The sequence below is a fragment of the Humulus lupulus genome, chromosome 2 (assembly GCF_963169125.1).
Source record: "Humulus lupulus chromosome 2, drHumLupu1.1, whole genome shotgun sequence".
Lineage (NCBI taxonomy): Eukaryota > Viridiplantae > Streptophyta > Magnoliopsida > Rosales > Cannabaceae > Humulus > Humulus lupulus.
The window spans coordinates 5,400,542-5,421,694 of NC_084794.1; the positions used below are offsets into that span (position 1 = coordinate 5,400,542).

Sequence of the window (21,153 nt, forward strand, 5' to 3'; positions counted from 1 at the left end):
TGAAAGACTAATTAAATTATACTAATTATGTTTGGTGTGTTTAATTTTAACTTTGTAATGTATTTTTGTTAGATGTTTCTTCATTTTCTTATTAGTAAATATTATAATTTTTTATTAAAATTAAAAAAATATCAATTACATCTATATGATTCACAATTTAAAAATACAACATAACATAAACTAACTAAATTTATAGCTCAATTTATATAAATTTATAAAATATTAATAATAATGTTGCATAGGGATGCACATCGAACGGATTTTCGGGTTGTGCGAGTTCGGGTGCATGAAAATGGTACATTTTTAGATTTCGGGTATTTTCGGATTTCGAGTTTCGGGTGGGGTTAGGTCGAGTTTGGTCAAGTTCGGGTGGGAAATATCCTGGAGTTCGGGTTTGGGCCTTGAATGGGCTTTGATAGCATTTTACAAAAATGCCATTTTTTTACAATTTTTTGAGTTTTTTTTTAACTTTTGTCGTGTAATTTTTTACCAAAATAAAATAATTTAGAGCAACATGCCAACATTCAAAAGCATAATTTTTGAATTATTTTTTGTTAGACAACTGCTTTATTTCACACAAATTATAAAACAAAAATCTATAAAAATATAATTTCAAAACATAATTTCGGGTCCCTATCGCATTTCGGGTTTCACCCGAACCCGCACACCATTAAAATACTAAACCCAAATTCAATTGGGTTTGGATCAATTCGGATTCCCCCGAAATTTTTGAATTTTTTGCAAAATCGGGTTTTTGGGGCTCAAATTGGTCGGGTTTTTGAGTTTGGCGAGTTAAATGATTACCCCTAGTTTGTTGGATGCAAGTACGGAAATAACAGCTGTGTTGGATTTGCTCTAACAAACAAACTTATGATTGTGACGTTTGGTTTGTGATTTTTTTTTTAAAAAATCATAAAAAAATGCATTCAATTGATAAATAATAGAACATGGATATTAAAGCATCTAATAAAGAAAGCAATTATCAAGCTATCATCATAAATTTTTCTATATTTCCACATGAATGCAATAAGGATACATACCTAAAACACTTTTTATTTATGTGGTTGGAGGAATTATTTTAATTTTTTTTACAAACCTACCTGATTTTAAACATTTTCTTCTTAACTACTTATGAGCAATTTTCACTAAAAAACAATAATATAAAAATTTTCCAAAGTAGGAATGTTCTATATTATACTATTCATAAACCGCACATTTCGAGCATATGCCTCCAAACAAATTTTTTCACTCGAAATCCATAAAAATGAAATCATTCATGACATAAGAAAGTCATGCAAGAGCAACTGACCAATAAGGTAAGATTGAAAAGTAATATCAAAACCAAAATATTATTAAAAAAAAAGTTAGCAAAACATTTGAAAATCAACTTGGATAATTTTTATATTGACTTAAAGAGGAAACTGACTACGATAAAATTATGTACAACATCATATGAGTATATTGGCGTGTCAAACTCCTCCAATCCAACACTACTTTGACCACAAAACAAAGTGGAACAATTAGAAGTTTATTTAAAAAAAAAAAGGTCAAATTATATTAAATCTGTATCAACTCAGGGATGAGCTTCAAGAGAAAAGAAAGCTCTTTCTGAGAAAATTGTGGCTTTGTTTTGAGCTTTATGTTCTCATCATCCCCTTGAGAAAGGCTCTCTTCTTCAATATTTGTTGGTTTCATCATATCAAAAACTGCCTCTGTAATTTCTTGGACCAAATCTACTATAACTCCATCTATTCCCATTAGTTGTTGCATGTACACAGCTTCACTTACATTACTGCATTAATAATTAAAAAAAAAGTTAATAAATAGTTATTTAGGAGAAAAGTCAAGCTATTTGGTGTTGACAATTCTATTTTAGGCTTACTTCAATTTTCCATATGTTAGGAGTGAGAGTTTATGGTCTTTGATTTTGGGCACAGCTCCTGGATTTCTGAAAACCCCTTTAACTTCTGATACAATCCCATCCAAACCACCTTCCAAGCACACTTTCATGGCTTCCTCCAAGGAATTTCTCCTAACATCATAGAAAATCTCTGTTCCTCCATTGGTCAAAAAATAGACCTGAAATAATCCAAAAAAAATAAAAAATTAGTAATTCTAAAACAAACCCATTTCACAAAACTAAACAAAAATCAAAACCCATGTTTTAATTTTTGGATTTTTCTCATACCGGGTATCTGTCTTGTAATTTCTTGATCAGAAGAGCTGCATCAGGTTGGAAACTTGAGAAGATTATAGCTCTGTCTTTGGCATTACCAAACACCACATGTAAAATGGCTTGAAGAATATGTATGAGATGGTCTTGTTCGTACACAACACTGTCATCGAATTTCAATTCTATGTTAAAACCCAAAGAGGGCTCGACTTGTTCGAAAGCCTCTTGGAGTGTACAAAGAGAGTCATCAGTTTCAACATTCCACTCTGTGATTTTCCCATCTTTGCTTTTCCTAAGCAAAGGTTTTCCTTCTTTTCCCACCTCTTTTTGAGGCCCATAACAGAGAAACTCCGAGAGACTCAGCTCTGTAACTCTCTTCTCCAAAACAATCCCCTGTGAAATCACCAAACCCAGTTCATAAAAATCCAAACTTTACCTCAATTCAACAACTATTACTATTGTTGGTAATTTTGAAAAAAACTTACTTTTTCACTGGAGAGTATAAAGTTGTCATGGAAAATAACCGGGTAATCATCCTTGGTCACCTACAAAAAACACAACCATATGTCGGTTCACACAAATGTTGTGTTTTTCTTTTTCATTTTCAATCACACCCCAAGAAAAAAAAAAACAAAACTTTTTATCAGTACCAGAACAAAGAACTGAAATTACTAATATACCCTACTCGGTAGACTTTTTAACATTAGACTTCCCAAACAAAAGAAAACCGACCGTACGCGGCGACAAAACAATCACGTGACCCTAATTCAAGTTCCGATGAATTTGGACATTTGACAAAACAATAAATATGAAATTTTTTTTTACCTGAACATCAAACTCGACGAAATCAATGGGGAAAGAGGCAGCTTTGTTGAAAGAAACAATGGAGTTTTCTTTAAAAGCTTTCATTTTTCTATCAGAGGACTGCAACACGTTCATTCCATGCCCTCGATGCCCTATCACAGCAAATTTCGGCGCGTTTAAGCTTCCTCTACCCATCTCCACACCTATCGATCCAAAACCAGAGACATATTTTCAGATCAGAGAGATTTCAAGATTTCGAAAAAAGAAAAGTCAAAGCTTTCGACAATGGCGATGAGCAGAAGATTTCGATCGTTACTATTACCTTTGGGAAGACGAGTTGAGTAGAGAGAGAATGAGGCATTTTGAGGGACTTGATCTAGGTTAGGTACGTCTGAGACGTGTACAGCCTTGAGAGCCATTCTCAAACCCAAAAAAAGAAGGAAGAAGAAGAAAAAAGAATAGAGGTAATACCTCTTTTAAAAAAAATGGGAAAAGAGAAAAAGAGAGATAAAGTTGGTATTTTTGAGATTTGTTTTTTTGAGGCAAATGGTTTGTGGTTTTGGGGGGTATTTATATGTGTTCGGTTAATGGGATCTGAGTTAAGAATATTCTTTATTTGCTTCAAATTCTAGAGTTATATTCTTTTGGATATTCTTATTATTATTATGTTCTTTTTTAAAATTCTTCTTCTTGTTCTTTCTTAATCGGGTGCTTCTCGGAACATGGTTGTGCTTCGATGTAACCAATATTGGTGGCTTAATAAATAATTAATAATTAACGATCCCACGTTAAAAATGACTTTTCGTACAACGTGTGTTGTCGAAATTCAGTACACGCGACAGAAAGCTACGTGGAAAGCACGCTCTTTTTCAACCGTCCGATTTGGCGTCTTTTGATCACGTGATATGAGCTGAAGGAGGAATAGTCTTTAAAAAAATTCGAATGATTAATTGTTTTTTAAGAAAAGGCAAAATTCGTGTCAATGTGTCATGTACAGCTCAGATTTGGATCGGATAAGAGAGTAAACTAAACTAAATTTAGTTTGGCTCGAAACTGTCGAGGTATGTGTTGCCACGTCAGCGGTCACGGGTCTGTTGACTTTTTTAACGAGTGATTTGATATGGTACAGCTTATTATGTCGTATTGCGTATTATTTTGTATTATAATAAATTATGTTTTAAAAGTAAATACTCAGTATTGAACACAATTTATTACGAGTTACTGGACAAAAATCATATATTTTTTTAAATTATTTTATATTTTGACATATTTTTAATAATTTTATGTAAAATGATTTTCGATATTCGATATATGTGACCGAATATTTTTAGATAGGTGATAAAAAAATCAGATAGTTAGTCGAAATTTTTAGATAGCTGAACGAAATTTTAGACAAAGTTCATTTTACAAAAAAATATCAAAACTAAATCAAAATGTAAAATAATTTCAAAAAATAAGTCATTTTTATAAATTACTCATTCATTAAAATACAATACAATAGGAACACGTCAAACGCACCCAAACTAATGTAAAATATCTAATTAAGATAGTATTAACTTAAAGAAATGGTGTATGATTAGGATAATTTTTTTTTGGGAATGTGTGTGCCAACTGTGATGACTCATCAACTAACAACACAAAAGAATAAATCTAACATACAAATATATTTATATACAAATAATTTAGAAAAAAAAAAATAATAATAATAATAGAAAAGGATGGGAATTTAGTGGGGTGATGATACACGTGGATGATGATGTGTAACCACGAAAGAGTTATGTGGCTTGTCTAAAGTTGAGATTAGTTTAACAGAAGTGACACCTAGCTATATATATATAAATTTATATATAGCTTCTTAAATTATTCATCCAATCCAACACTACTCATCGCCACATACTTATTATTTTTGTTATTATTATTTTGTTGTACGTATGATAATTGCATTTAATACATTTTGTTTGTTAGGAAGTGTCCTTGTCCAAAAAAAAAAAAAAGTGGACCACCTGTCTCTCTAAGCATATAAAAATATATATAATATAGCTGTATAATATTATTTTGGATTCTATATATTTGAGAAATTGCTGAAAAAGATTGAAAGAGGTAAAAAAATTTTTGAGAAAGGTTAAATGTATAATTTTTGAAAAAAAAAATGAAATTTTGATTAAAAGACACTATATATATATAAACAAAAATCCAAAGTTTTGGACCCCTTTTACTATTTATGTAGATCCATCTTGATGGCAAAACGAGGAATATTGGTATACCAACAACCAAGTGGATTAGTGGTAGAGTGGCATGCCTAAAGATTTGGAGGTCAAGGGTTCAAACCAAGGTGGCTCCTTTGGAGTCTTAAATGAATGTTATGAGAGCGGGTTGGAGTTTTTATATGGTAGTGCCCAAAGAAGGGAACCGACACAGGTGGCTCCTTTAGAGTCTTAAATGAGTGTTAAGAGAGCGTCAGCCCTCTTTCCTTGTCCTTTGACTCAGGATTTCTGTAGCACTAGTTGGTTGATGGGGTTTAGGTGACACACTTCATTGTTGGTGGGAGCGACCTATTGCTAGAATCTTGGCGGATATTTTTAGGTAGGGTTGGAGCTTTTATATGGTCGTGCCCAAAGAAGGGAACCGACACAGGTGGCTCCTTTGGAGTCTTAAATGAGTGTTATGAGAGCGTCAGCCCTCTTTCCTTGTCCGTTGACTCAGGATCCCTGTAGCACTAGTTGGTTGATGGGGTTTAGGTGACACATTTCATTGTTGGTGGGAGTGACCTATTGCTAGAATCTTGGCGGATATTTTTAGGTAGGGTTGGAGCTTTTAGATGGTAGTGCCCAAAGAAAGGAACCGACACAGGTGGCTCCTTTGAAGTCTTAAATGAGTGTTATGAGAGCATCAGCCCTCTTTCTTTGTCTTTTGACTCAAGATCCCTGTATCACTAGTCCGTTGATGGGGTTCCGGTGACACACTTCATTGTTGATGGGAGCGACCTATTGCTAGAATCTTATCAGATATTTTAAGCAGGGTTGGAGCTTTTATGGTAGTGCCCAAAGAAGGGACCCGACACGGGTGGCCCTTTGGAGTCTTAAATGAGAGCTATGAGAGCGTCAGCCCTCAGTCATTGTCCTTTGACTCAGGATTCCTGTAGCACTAGTCCATTGATGGTGTTCAGGTGACACACTTCATTGTTGCTAGGGGCGACCTATTACTAGAATCTTGGCGGATATTTTTAGGCAGGGTTGGAGCTTTTATATGGTAGTGCCCAAAGAAAGGAACCGACACAGGTGGCTCCTTTGAAGTCTTAAATGAGTGTCATGAGAGCATCAACCCTCTTTCTTTGTCCTTTGACTCAAGATCCCTGTATCACTAGTCCGTTGATGGGGTTCAGGTGACACACTTCATTGTTGGTGGGAGCGGCCTATTGCTAAAGTCTTAGCAGATATTTTTAAGCAGTGTTGGAGGTTTTATGGTAGTGCCCAAAGAAGGGAACTGACACGTGTAGCACCTCCTCTCCTTTCAAGTACTAAAAAAATTAATATTATTATAAGATAATAAGATATCATGATTGAATTTCAAATCAAATCTTAATTAATATATAATTTAAAATCATACTAATAATAATATAGCAATACCACATGATGTGTGATAACAATATTCAAAATTTAGTTAGATAAAATCAATGTAAAATAAATAAGATAATATATTAAATTTTCAAGTAGGGCAGACAGTCCAAACTCAGATCTGTGTGGATCTGTCCTTGGTTAATTATAAGTGTGGTTAGGTTTGCCGATGAGTTGAATGTTCTCAATATTGGAATTTATTCCAAGTGTATTTGAATTTAGATTGATCATGTCACAAATAAATACTTAAAATATCTCTCCTTAATTTTTTTTTTCTTTTCCTTCAACTAAAATAGTTTTTTTTTTTAAAAATTGATATTGTGATGATATGTTCGTTGATGAGCAAGCCACGATACACGTGTAGTGAACATTTAAATGTATACATACATAAATAATATATCTTATTGACACGTGTCAATATTTTCAGCTATATTATTACAGAATAAAGGAAAGGCAAACTTAGTTTCAGATTCATGATCATAAATATTCTAGATAATGCAAGTAGTTGAGAAATATCTTGAATCATATAGAAAAAACTTGTCAGAAATGAGAGACCAACAAGTGTGAATATAAGACTTTTATGTCTTTTAATTAGGTGTACGGTGAAGAAAATAAATTAAATAGCAAAGAGAAGTTATAGTAATGTGATAAACAAATATTAAATATAATTATTTGGTTTGATTGAAAAATAATCTTTAAAAACATGTTATTTTGTTATTATATTTAGCAAATTAGATAGATTATTTAGAATTTTTTACAATTATGGAAAAGTGTTGGGAGTGTCTAAAAGAATATTTTATAAAAAAAATTAATGTGTAAAGCAGAAGCCACTTTAGAGTAACGGGTGGAGAAGCCCTTCGTCGCTCCCACTTAATTTTTTTATTTTTTAGTAAATTTTAAATATATTAATAGTTTTGTTATAATTGCTCAAATTTTTAAAAATACATATTTAAATTAAGATTAGACCCCGCTCACCATAAATTCGGGCTCCGCCCTTGTGTGAAGTGACCTGAAAAAAAAGCTATTTTGCCAACTACCCTTTAATTAAAATGTTGTTAGTAGTAATTATGTTTATGATTAATTGTTATTTGGTATAGTCCAACAACACAACACATGAGGTGTCATTCTATGATTGGTTAGCGATACACTATAATACTTACTAACTTCAAATAAGTCCGATTTAATATTGGATTGTACCAATAACAATATGTCACCTCCTTGTAGTGTTAAATACCGATAACAACCCTTAACAATTCTCATGTTTATTTATCCATGTGATGACAACTAGTTCATACTAAAATAAATAATAATCAATATTTGTTAGCTTCTTTATTTGAAAACGTGGGAGCATCAAATGTAGGTGTGTGAATAAACAAAATAAAAGGTAAAAGCGCGTACGCCCCCTATTTGATACTTTTCTAATGGTTTACATTTCAAAATTAGAATATGATGCCATTGTGTTATTTAAGTCGCGTAATTACTAATTTTTATCGTTTGATGTAATTACGAGTATATGCTTTGCACATATGATTTTTTTTTTTTTAAAGTAAAACTCTAAAGTGTTTTATAGTATTAATCTATGAATTTGTATAATTAGAGTAATATTTATAATAATATTTTTAAATAATAATATAACTATAGTACAAGGACGGAGTCAGAATTTCTAGTGTGAGGACTATTTTTTTATTTATTTTAAGGGGCTTAGAGATTTTATTTTTTATATATTTTAGGCGGGGTTTAACTGTAATTTTCTTAAAAAAATAGGACTTTTTATAATATAAATATAAAACTTTTAAAAAAATTGGAAATCAAGTGATGACTGTAGATGTATACGTGTTGATGTTATGCCAATTATTATTATTTTTTAATAAAATCTATTTCATTTGTATTATGTTTAGTTCTATCATTTAATAATATTTTTTTTTTAAAATTATTTGTTTGATATTGTAATTTTTATTTATTTATTTCAGATGATAGTGCTTGGCACCGATTTTTTGCTTTTACCTAATTATATTAATGTTAAAATATAATATATATTTGCTTCCCTAAATATTTGCATGATGATGTGGCATGTTAAAGAGGCACATACTGACTATTAATGAAGGACTGGTCGACCGACGACCAGACTATCAAGAAGAAATTAAGCTGCTCAATAGGCGCAAAGAATATGTTGAGTAGCAAGAAAAGAAAGTATACAAAAGCATACGACCAGAGTTACTCATGGGACCGAGACAAACACTCAAATGTAGTTATAAGTTAGATATTGCAAAGATCTTTATTAATTTAAATATAAATATCATTATTTAAGTTATTATTTTGTTATGCTAAGTACAACACATAGGCTCATATGTACATTCATGAGCCTATAAATATGACTCATATGATTCATTTATTTCACACGCAACATTTGGTATTCAGAGAGAAATAGTGAGTATATACACAATACTTGTATCTATCTTTGAGACTTGTGAAACTCGGTGAACTCTGGTTTGTTGATCGCAAGTTTTGGAGTTCTATATCAATAAAAACAGTAAGTGGACGTAGGTTATTACCAATTTTTAGGGCCGAACCACTATAAAATCCTTGTGTCATTTTACATCCTTGGATTCAGTTCTTTTATTCATATCATTTTTTGTGACTCTGTGTCGTTGACCAAATTGAGGGTCAACAATATTAATATTTACAAATTTTTTATTTAACTTCAATTTTTAATACACTGAATAGTTGGTTCTTTCACATTTTACATTTAATTTTACAATTAAAAGTTGGTTCTAATTTTTTTTATGCTTTATATAATTCATTTCAAACAACATCAATCCTAATATGCTATAACTTAGATATTTTGTTATTGATATTATTGTGTTATTTAATGTTATTATGTTAGTTATTATTTATATTTGGTTTTGTATTTTGTTATGTTAAATCTTGTTTTAGTGAGTTCTCAACATTAGTGAAGACTATTATAAATGTTGAAGTATGAAGCACTAATAACAGATAAATTTTAATTTTTAATTTTTATTGTAATTATAGGGTGAAATATTTAATTTTAAATTATTGTTATCATTATTATTTAATTAAATTATTGTTTTCTCTTTATTTCATTATTCAAAGATTAATGCTCATACCAATATTATATTTTGGTATTTTTTGTAGGTCATTTAGTTATCCAAGGAGAAGGTGTGGCTTTAAAGATGTCATTGGCAATAGTTGTACTTCATAGATAATTTTTTTTCTTGTGTCCATTATAATTGATAATTTTCTAATTGTCGTAGTATTTAGTATTATTGTCCATTAAATTTTATAATTAATTCAATTTCATTAACTAATGTTGTTTTTATTTGTATGATAATTTTATTTTGTAAGTTGTTTCTCAGTTATACAATCATAATGTATGTAGTAGATGGTGGCACATTCTTTGGCTAGATCTTTCAGTGGATGTTGTGGGTGCATATTGTTTAATAGTTGTGTCTACTCTTACCTAGAGAGCTGCATTTTACAATGATTTTGGGTCTTTGTTAGAAGTTATAACAAGTTTGTTATCCAAATTTACAGGAGTGTCCATAATACATGATTCGTCGTTTCATGGTTATTTGTTCATGCTCTTAGGATAGAAAAACAACTTGTTTAGTTAAAAAATGTCTCTAATTTTTTTCGGAATATTTAGACTTTCTAGATTGTACAAAATTATGTTTTTTATCAATGAAGTTATCATTGCTAAAAAAAATTATGTAAAATTTAGTGTAATGGGGTTGGAGGAAAAAAAAAGATTCACTATTTTAGCGTAAAATTTACACTAACTTAAACTTTAAGTATTAGACATGAGAGCGTTTTGAATCAAAGTTATTTTTCTAATTAAATTACAAAAATGATACATATTTTTTAATTAAATTATACTGTTTTATAGAAATATTATTATGCAAATCATTATTTAGTTGATAATAAACTTAGAAAGAGTATAAACATGCAAATAAATGATATCGGATGGATTAACAAAGAATATTCTACCATGGTCAGTTAATTTTATTACCATCACCGACAATTAGTTTTTTATATTTTTATTTATTTTAAAGTCTTATAATTTTTTATTTATAAATACAACCTTGAGATTCAAGAATACAATTTCTAATTTTTTTTATTATAAAATTAAGATTTTTGGATAGGATACTATAAGAACTTCAACATGACACATGTACCAAAACCAACTATACATTAAAAAAATATATATAATATTATAGAATACGCGAAATTGCGTTTTAAAAATAATGAATTTTATTTTAAATTAATTTAATTAGTTGAAAAAATGATCATATCTTTATTTCTGAATTCATAGTAATATTTAATAGATTCTTATTAGTCGGACCAAAACATCAATGGCTTAATACTACTGTTTTTTATGAAACAAAATGTACAAGTCATAATAATTTTTTTTTGAAAAGAAAGCAAAATTAATAAACCACAATAAAAGTTTTATATAATATATTCAATATATAATGCTAGAGAGAGACATAAATATGCATACAAATTGTACATCTTCATACAATATTTCGTATGTAATTAATTTTAGCACAAAATTCAAAATAATGTGATTTCAATTAAAAAAATTATTAATTAAATTTAATAACACATTATTAATATTACTCATTCATGTTTCATTTGTATTGTTGTAAACTTGTAATCATTAAACTATTTTGGATCTGGTCAAAAAAGTTGACCAAGAAATAAGTCCTAAAAAATCAACCACACCCACCTCGAAAAAGATAGTCAAAGGCATTAAGTAAAGTAGGGACTCTTTTTCAAAACCCACAATAAATTCCAAATGCTTCTCTGAAAATGTCAACCTATTATTTCAAAAATGGTCCTAAAACACTATTAAATGAAGGAAAAGAATCAGAGTGACACTGCTTAAGAAAAAAATTTCAAATAATTTCAAAAAATTACTATTTGTTTTATATAAAATAAATTATTGTATTATATATTTTTCATAATGTTTGTTAAAACTAAAAATAAAATATATATATATAAGGCAGGTTTGGGACAGGGGACCCCTGCCCCACCCCGTCCACCGTTAACCCTCATCTCCGAGGGTTAGGGACGGGTACCCCGATAGCTAAATTGACAAGCCAATGAAAGCCACCATTACTATGACAATTTAGAGTCCCTCCCAGAAGTAATAAAACGAAAATGCCATTATTAGATAGTGTCATAAAATCCAATGTAGTAGATTAAAATTACAGTTTTTCACTGAGCATAATTTACAGGGGAAGAAGGGAAAGAACTCAGATATTACCTAGAGCAGCTCATTGTCAAGGGCATGAAAAGTAGTATATGACAAAATCATGTATGATTACCTAAAGCTATAATATAACCTACATGGCTGCAGAGAAAATGATACAATTGTGTCAAGTATACAAAACTATATGTCTATAAACCGAGGGGGATTAATACTCTTCAAGACTAATTAATGGTTGCTGACAAAAGTAATGATGATCACCGCAACAAAAAACTTATCTGACCATGAAAAAGAAAGTCTGTCGAGCGAAAAACAGACATGTTTTCCTCCATCGAATCTCGATAGGGCGAAAAGTTCCAAAATTGATGAAGATGGTGTGCATCGACCATATCTATTTGTTCAAAGGTGCAAGCTGAACTTCCCTTCTCCCCGACATTTGAGACTCTTTTTCTGCAAATCTCCCATTCGGGCTTAACAGATCAAGAGAATCGTCTTCTTCAGGGTTACCAAGCACCCAACTGCCTCTTCCAGAAACTCTCTCTCTCCTCTTTCGTCTTTCACCGTACTCTAAATACACGACCATCAATGCTCCAAACAAGAACCACCCTATTAAAGCTAAATTGAGTCCATGTACATTTTCGCCATATCTATCGCCTAAATGCTTCATGCCAGTGAAAAGTGCAGCAATACCTGCAACAATAGCAGATCTTCCCACATTCACATGTAAGTACTCCCAGAGACGCCTTTTTGGGGATACCTCTTCACCATTAACTGGTTTTTTAGGCCTTAAAAATGCATTCACTGGTTGCACACAAGCCAGAAATATTGCAATAATTCCAAACTTCACATGTAATGAACCAACATGGAAAGCTCGAAGCTCAGCCACAGCAAAGAGAAGGGCAAGCATGACAATTGACAAACCCGAGTACTGTAAGTAAACATGAATCTTGTACCAACCATCACCCTTTACATGTTTTAAGTATCTTGCTGCAACTGCTCCACCAGGAAGCAAAATACCCCAAGCAAGAAACATCATGAATCCATGTACAGCTAACACTGGTCGCAAGTCCTGTTCTGCTTCTGCAGAACCACGCATGAGCAACACTCTTACAGGTCTGCTGCTCATAACAGAGTGCATATTCCTCTCTGTTAAAGATCCATCTGTCCAACCGGCACCCATAGCCCAAATAACTTTGAGAGGAGTAGTAGGATCAATGATGTTTTTACAAACTGGATCATTTTTACGAGCACACGATGGTCTTAAAGGTCGCGTGAACTCCAAAGTAATAATGCCATTTTCTGACTTGCAACTCACATAAGTTAAATTTTCTTCGGTTGGATGCACACTAGAGGCGTCAGTTCCATCAATCCAATAAGTGTTCACTCTCCCACTGCCAACATTATCAATCCAAGCCACATAAGCATAGCTGTTTACCATTTCACTGCCAAATCCTATGGCCAGATAACCACTCTTTTTCTCAGCACGAGCAGCAATTGAAATTGAATCTTTGGATAAAGTCCAAAAGAAAGTAACTTGCTGATCATCCAAGAAAACACTGTTATTATACATATCTGGAAGACCTCCATCAACTACCTGAACCCTCCAACCCATTTTCTGCTGAAACAAGGACTGATAGTAAACTTGGTTAGGTGTATTCCTGTCTGGTAACCATACTAATTCTGTTGGACTGGCTTGAACTCCTTCAGCTTCAGCTCCTCCTGCATAAACAGTCTCAGTCATATTTCTCAACGTTGCATTCCCACCAATTGGATCTGAAGTAATGTAAAGTGCCACATCATGCCCAGCTTGTATTGAAAATTTTACCGGTACCCCTCTTTCTACCCTTAGTACTGGAGCCTCTTTCTTGTTAATGTATAAAACCTTTGAAGGGTGTGGAGGATTCGGATAATGCAATGCTGGGCCGGAAGTGACCACTAGATCAGCATTTCCATCAGCAGTAACTACATCTTGATCTTCCTTGTCTTCTGCATCCAAAGGGCCCACACAGTCATTAACCTGTTCTGAGATATTCAACGTCAAATGCCCAAAAGTAACAAGCCGAGGTCCCCCATGATTTTGAGGAAGATAGTACTGCCGGATGGAATCAGGCGGCTTTATCTTCCCCATTGCCCAAATGACCGCCATATTTTCTGTATGGTTCACTGGTAAATCATACTTCTGATCATCTGATTTCAAAGGTCTCTGGTACCGTATGAACGAAACCCCATCCTTCCTATGCCCATAAACCAACTTTGTATTATTCACCGAAGCAGTATTGTCCGACCCTTTATAAATTGAATCAGGACAAACCCCATGAGCAGAACCATCGCTGTCAACCAAACAATCGCTATACTCAGAAATGTAAAAGTCATCTGCAAATGGTAACCCATCCTCCATGAAACCAGTTACCACCACATCTGCTCCGAGCATGAGATTAGAACTCGACTTCGGGTTTGCCCACCCAAATGCCATGTAATTCATCATCCCAGTTGCCGCCTCCAACCCAATATCAATCAAATTCTCATCAGTGTTCAATGTCCACCTAACCCTATAGTTGTCGGACAAAACTTTACAGTTCTCAAACATGGTGGGTTCTACATGACCCCGACCCAACCCAGTCCCAGAACCGCTACCATCCGACTGTGACTCATTACTACTCACGTTTTTCAGCACAATATGCCCAAAATTCGATGCCGTAGGACGATCCCATACAGCAAGGACTTGGATCCCATCCCAGGTCACATTCTTCCCCAAATTCACAACAAAGGAGGAATTCTTATAGGTCTCATTCAACTTCTGATCGGAGACAACAAACCCAGCAGTCAGATTTTTTAAATCAGAACCGTTTGCACCCCACCAGAAGACCTCCGTCCCCGAGATCATATCGAAATTAGAAACCCTAAACGAACAATCGTCCATTACCTTAAGAGAACCTCTAAGTTGGTGTTGAACCATATTGAATTCAGATTCAAACCCAACGACAGAACTGGTGTTGGGACAGGACAGACCCGAAACCACACCACTGAGAATGAGAAGGATAAATTCCAATAAAACCCCAAACAGAGCGAGTCCGCGAGGCATGCTGATAAAGCCCCTGCAACATTTATATCATACTATCAGTCAACCTAAAAACATTAAACTTTTTCAAAAGCATAGAAAGCAGCAAGTTATCCTAGTAATCACCGAAATATATATAATTTCATTAACCCAATCCACGCTCTAAATGTGTGGTACATTTTGAACCAATTAAAAACTGCAATTTGGCATAAACTAATTGACTTCATATGCCTCTAGAATTATCTTCTCAGATTTCTTAAATTTCAAAGCACCAAAAGCAGCAAAGCTCATATAAATTAACGGTTTCAAGAGTGGGAGTAAATGAGAATAAAACAGCAAAGGAAGTATGCCAAAACATAAACCTGCAAGCGATGACCCGGTCAACAGTCGTCCACTCAGGTCTTTTCGAAACAAAGTCATCCTCAGAGTTGTTATTCAATGGGATTTGACCATGGAAACGGGTTACTTTAGTATTTGGACGTGGATGTGTCTTGAAGGCTTTAAGGAACTCTTTCCCTGGCACCCTGTACAAAAAAGATTGTTACCCAGATGTAAATGACAGGATTCAGACGGAAAAAAATAATAACAATAAAAAAAAAATATCTAATAAAAAAACAATAATAATAAATAAAACAGAATGAAATATAAAAAGAGTTCAGTAAAATAAAAAATTGTGATTTGTGAAAAAATTTACACTGTTAAGTATTTAGTACAAGTCATTACGCTTCCACTGAATTAGATACCCAAAAGAAATTAGGATTGACTATAAAACAGCTGCAGAACATAAAAAATAAAATTACCATGTGCAATGTAACTTTGACCCGTCACTATCATCAGCAAACGTAGGGCGCAGTTCATAATCCAATATCTTATCAATATCATTAAGAGGGCTAACCTGCAAACATAATTATTTAAACTCTATTATCACCAAAGCATGTCACTTGCAAAATCATTTGAAATGAATGAAAAATAGATTCAGATAAGAAACCATACACATTCAGAGCATCTCCAGTCTCCAGGAATAGAGGTTTCAAGTGGCCGAAGCAAGCACTTGGAATGATATGCATATTTACATGTTTCACAGCACAGTAGAGTCCCATTTTCTCCACAAGCTTGGCATGAATCCTCTTTCTATTTGGAGGGCAGATAACATACATAAGCATATACATATACCCAAAACTAAAAACCAAACAGTTTGCAAAAATTAAAGCACCACCTTTCAGAAATAATAACATTGAAAAAAAAAAGTACACAAATATTCAACAAAAATCGTCTCAGGTGTGAATTTGAACTAAATGAGAAAGAGTGTTTTCCTTGATGCCACTTCAGTTCTATGAAACCTTCCAACTCATGCATAAACTATATCCAAGTTTTTTCAGGTCAAAGAACACAAACATAATAGAACTAAGAGTAGAAACAAACCGGATCACTCCTAACTATCTTTTCAAACTTCTCCTGAGTTGTCCCACTCTTCCCAGGAACAACATCAATATTGTCATCTGAATCATCAAGATTATAAATAGGCCTTCTCGCTGATCTAACACGAAGCCTCTCAACCAAACTACTCATATCCTGTATTATAAACGAAAAAAAAGAGCAAGTTATGATCCAGTAATGTATGTGGGGGCATTGAACGTATTAACCATTAATCATAAGAAAACCAATAAACTTGATTTGAATCAGAGAAGTAATAATTTATAACATGCAGGCCATAGGTCTACCGATAAAATTAATAAATGTTCTTGAAACACACGTCTGACTTTCGTTTTTGCATGTATCAAAATCATCAGAGTTTATTACTCTCCTTGACATCTAAGTTTAGTTTGCAATATCAGCCACAAAATTTCTAATGATGAAAACTAATGATCGCACAATACACCCCCCGGCAATTCAGAACACTTAAATTCAAACGCCCCAACCCATTGCGTGTATTGTGAATACGGATACGAACAGCACAGCACCGATTTGACACTCAAAACGACAAAATTCCAAAGAAAAAGCCACATGAGATGAGAGTTATCGATCCCATACAGCAAGGACTTGGATGCCATCCCAGTTCACAATGTTCCCCAAATGCACAATAAAGGAGGAATTCTAATACGACCCATGCAACTTCTGATCAGAGACAAGAAACCCAGCGGTGAGGTTTTCGAAATCGGAACCAATTGCACCTCACCAGTAGAACTTCGTCCCCGAACCCATATCGAAATCAGAAAACCCTAAACGAACGATCGCCGATTACCTCAAGAGAATCTCTAAGTTGGTATTGAACCATATTGAATTCGGATTCAAACCCAACGATGGAAGTGGTGTTGGGGCAGACCGGACCCAGATCCGCATCGCAGAAAATGAGAAGAATAAATTCCAATAAATTAAAATCCCAAACAGAGCGACCCGGCGAGGCATGATAATTGCAAATCCAGATCCGATCCGGATTGACAATGGGTTCCGGTAACCGGTTTTTCATACAAATAAAATGAACAGAGTAATGCAAAGAGAGAAAGACTCAAAGATAATGAATTTACCTTGGCTTCTTCGATCGGAGAAGACGATAGGAAGGAGAAGCAGTGGCGGCGCGTGGAGAGTAATTGGGGTTTTGGCGCGTTATTAGAATGGAGATGGGCTTGGGTTTGCGGATTTAGAGGGAAAAATATGATTATAGTGCGGTAAGCAGTCAATCAATCTTTATACGTTGAAATTTTTTTTTTGGGTAGTGGCATAGGCTTTTGAACCCACGTACTGGTAGTAGTGGTCTTTGGCTAATTTAAATAAAAAAAATATGTTGATGTTACTTTTTCTTATATATTTATTTATTTTATTTTTAACAAATACATGGTGTATGGGATTGTACTTTTGGGTATTTTGTCAAATTATTTGATTGTAATTTGTGTTTAGACAAATTAATTTTTTAAATTTTATGTTTTGTAAAGTAATTTAAATATATCTCTAAATTTAATTTGGATCAAAGTTTTTTTGAACTAAAATTACAAATAATTCAACAAACTAACAGCTCAAAATAAAAGCACAACCATTTTATATAACAAATGTGTTGTTATACTTAATTTTTTGTTTATCAAAGTCGAGTTTAGGCGTCTATTTGAACAATTTTACAAAAAATAGGATTCAAAAAATAATTTGTCAAAATATAGGTCCAACACAAATAATTTGACAAAACACATAATCGAAAAATGTATAAACCCTATTTTTTTGTGTGTTAAGTTTTTTGTTTTGACAAAATTTGTGTGTAGTTTACAACAGCTAATAATACTTCCTCGTATTATTATTGTCACATAAATGATATTATTATTGTATAGAAATATTATTTGGTAGAATCGTGGACTATAGTTGTATTTCTTGTGTTTTTATATTTTGATCATTATAATTTTTATATATAATAATATATATTGTAGTTATAGTAAGTATTTAACTTTTAATATCGTAAATTATTTAATATTTTTCTAAAAGTTAGTGTGATGCATTTTATATTTATAATATACATTATTATATTAAAAAAAGTAGAATTATAACTATGCAAGTGAGAAAAATAGCAAAAAAAGTTTATTTTTATAAGTTATTAAGAAAATAAATACACAATGAAGATCAAAAGATTATATAACTATACAAGTTTGTAAATATGCCCTATTCTATTAAAAAAGACATTATTGATTTTATCATTTTTTGAAAGATTTTCCTTTAAAAAAAAAACTAAAATAACTAAATATATGCATGTCGTGTTGTCATGTCATGTCATTTTAAATGCAAACATATTATCATTTACGTTTTCTGACATATACTGTACCTAAATAACAACCATCCTTTCTTATAGGCAATTATGGCAAAGGCCCACCCAACGAGATATGGGCTTGTCTACTTAATGGGCTACGGCCTTCTAACATGGTTTGATTTTGTACCCTTTTTATGTCTTTGGGCTTTTTTTAAAAAATATCATCTTTGAATCCGGTACCAACGGGTATCATCCCCCATAGAACAATAATCAATTCTCATTTTTTAAAAACATGCCTCCCATTCTCTTGCTCAATACAAATCTCATTTTCTTTATTTCTTGCTCCTTCCAATTAGGGGTGTGCACGGTGTGGTTTGGGCAATTTGAACACTTTTTAATATATCACGCCACAAGTGCGGTGTAGTAGCTAGAACACACCGTACGATGTAATTTGTAGCACCAAACAGACCAAACCAGACCATTTTTTGCAGTGTTGTTTGGGTGGTTTTCCACGGTGTAAGTGTGTTAAAAATATGCGTGAGATAGAGATGGTGATAAGGAGGAGGTGCAAATGAGAGGAATGAGTTATTGTCGTGTATGATGTGTTAGAGAATAATGTTATACCCTAATTTAAATGGGCTCCTAGTTTCATATTAGGTTACTAAAAAATGGTTTATATGTAAAGTTTAATTTTTTTAACATATTTGTAAATATGCGGTGCGGTGTGGCGCAAACCAGAATTTTACACCGCCAAACAGCGCACTGCATTGCACCGTGCGGTTTAGCTAAGATACAAACTATACCAAACCATTACACTTTTGACATCGCGGTTTGCAGTGTAGTGTGGTGCAGTGCGATCGGTCACCGCGGTTCACCGGTCTAGATGCTCACCCCTACTTCCAATCATAGTTGCTTCCTAGGTTTTTGATTTTACGAAGACATGTGTTTTATCTTGTCATTTTTCGACATATCTCAAATGTCTTGTCATTCTTTCGTCAGCCATGAAGTGTGGCAAAGGCCCACATATATTCCATAACGTGATTTGGGCTTTCTAACCCTTTTTACTTCAAGTGGTCCTTGATGGGCCACGGCCTTCTAACACGTTTCGATTTCATAGACCTTTTTTTTTATGTAAAAACCATTTTATGTTATAAACCATTTTTTTTAGAATTTTGTTTAAATACACATTTTTTTTTTGTTATTATTTTTTTTTTACTTTCTTACATTTCCTATTTTTTTTCTTTCAAAAATACGCACTCAAGTTAAAAAAAATATGATTTTCAAAATTTCATAATTACGAAAATACAGTTTTTAGAAAAAACAACTAAAAAATAACTTGAAAACAACTCACTGAATCAACTAAACATAAAAAAAAAACCTAAAAATAACGTGAAAACACAAAAAAATAACTAAAAACAACTTGGAAACAAAAAAAAAAAAAAAAATTCCTTAAAACCGTAAAATTGAAGAAAAAAAATGTTTGAATGTAAAAACGTAATTTTTTAGAAAAAAATTAGTATTTTATGTAAAAATCATTTTTTTTTTGTTAAGATTGTGTATGGAAAGCTACTTTTTAATTAGATTTTGGTATAATTCGGAGCAATTACTCGATTTAGCATGTTTGTTTGACCATATAATTACAGAGTAACTATGTAATTTGAGGTAATTAATGAGTCTCAATAACAACTTTTTAATTCTCACAGACACATGAGAATGAGTGTAATTACTATTTATTATCAAATTCAAATAGTATTTATTACATAATATTATTTTTCTGTATAATTACTAACTATTTTATCAAAACATGACAATATGAATTCATAAATAATTACCACTTGACATTCAAACACATTTTGTATTTTAAAATAAAGTGTAATTACTCAGATATGTAATTACTACTCTAGTAGTTATATAATTGTATCCAAACAAGCCCTTAAGTAGTTTTCTGAAAGAAAGTATTTATCACAAACTAAGATTAGCTAACATTTTCATCCAAGGCATGCAAAAGGTGTCTATCTACCTTCTCATTCTCTTGCATCTATTTACTTAGAGCTAATGTTAGTATGTTTAGTACCAATAAACATAATTTTGATTAGTTTTAGTTAGTTAAATAGATTCTTGTACTGTAATTATGTTTGCGACATATGACCATATCATCAAATTGTATAAAAAATTAATAGAATATAACAAAAGGAATATATTTTCAATAGTTGTTATAGTTTGAGAGGCTTTTGACATGCCAAAAATTCGGAAGGCAAAACTCCACAACTCTACAAAAACCATAATTTGAGGATAGAAAACCTGTTTTTCATAATAAAAATAAGGGTTTATACATTTTTGGACTATGTGTTTTGTTCAATTATCTGTTTGAATCTTGTGTTTTGACAAATAACTTTTTGGACCATGTGTTTAGTAAAATGATTCAAATAGAACCCTAAACTTGATTTTGGTCAAAGTTTTATGAGTTAAAATTATAAATAATTCATTAAACTAACAATTTAAAACAAAAATAAAATTATTTTGTCTAACAACTGTATTGTTATATTCAAT

General features: G+C 32.3%; 2 protein-coding genes across 2 annotated transcripts; both read right to left on the reverse strand.

Moving 5' to 3' along the window:
* Positions 1 to 1,375: 1,375 nt before the first annotated feature.
* On the reverse strand, positions 1,376 to 3,521 carry LOC133817022 (glycerophosphodiester phosphodiesterase GDPD1, chloroplastic-like). The gene is made up of 6 exons (XM_062249402.1): positions 3,300 to 3,521; positions 2,999 to 3,180; positions 2,659 to 2,718; positions 2,189 to 2,566; positions 1,883 to 2,079; positions 1,376 to 1,792 (listed from the first exon to the last, which is right to left on the reverse strand). Exons 1-6 carry the CDS (start codon positions 3,394 to 3,396, stop codon positions 1,558 to 1,560), a joined length of 1,149 nt encoding a protein of 382 aa, XP_062105386.1. The 5' UTR covers positions 3,397 to 3,521; the 3' UTR covers positions 1,376 to 1,557.
* An 8,238-nt stretch (positions 3,522 to 11,759) lies between these two features.
* LOC133817021 (cytochrome b561, DM13 and DOMON domain-containing protein At5g54830) lies at positions 11,760 to 17,599 on the reverse strand. The gene is made up of 6 exons (XM_062249401.1): positions 17,405 to 17,599; positions 16,302 to 16,451; positions 15,873 to 16,010; positions 15,680 to 15,774; positions 15,242 to 15,403; positions 11,760 to 14,916 (listed from the first exon to the last, which is right to left on the reverse strand). The coding sequence occupies exons 2-6, from the start codon at positions 16,446 to 16,448 to the stop codon at positions 12,213 to 12,215; spliced, it is 3,246 nt and encodes a 1,081-aa protein (XP_062105385.1). The 5' UTR covers positions 16,449 to 16,451; positions 17,405 to 17,599; the 3' UTR covers positions 11,760 to 12,212.
* Between the last annotated feature and the right edge of the window lie 3,554 nt (positions 17,600 to 21,153).

What these genes read in the sequence shown, in the direction of transcription:
- LOC133817022 (XM_062249402.1), bottom strand. Translation starts at nt 3,396, where the DNA reads ATGGCTCTCAAGGCTGTACACGTCTCAGACGTACCTAACCTAGATCAA. An exon ending in TCGTCGAGTTTGATGTTCAG is followed by an intron (nt 2,719 to 2,998) that starts GTAAAAAAAAAT and finishes TGTTTTTTGTAG; the next exon opens with GTGACCAAGGATGATTACCC. An exon ending in CTAACATATGGAAAATTGAA is followed by an intron (nt 1,793 to 1,882) that starts GTAAGCCTAAAA and finishes TTATTAATGCAG; the next exon opens with TAATGTAAGTGAAGCTGTGT.
- LOC133817021 (XM_062249401.1), bottom strand. Translation starts at nt 16,448, where the DNA reads ATGAGTAGTTTGGTTGAGAGGCTTCGTGTTAGATCAGCGAGAAGGCCT. An exon ending in AGATAGTTAGGAGTGATCCG is followed by an intron (nt 16,011 to 16,301) that starts GTTTGTTTCTAC and finishes CCCTCCAAATAG; the next exon opens with AAAGAGGATTCATGCCAAGC. An exon ending in GACCGGGTCATCGCTTGCAG is followed by an intron (nt 14,917 to 15,241) that starts GTTTATGTTTTG and finishes TAAATGTTGCAG; the next exon opens with GGGCTTTATCAGCATGCCTC.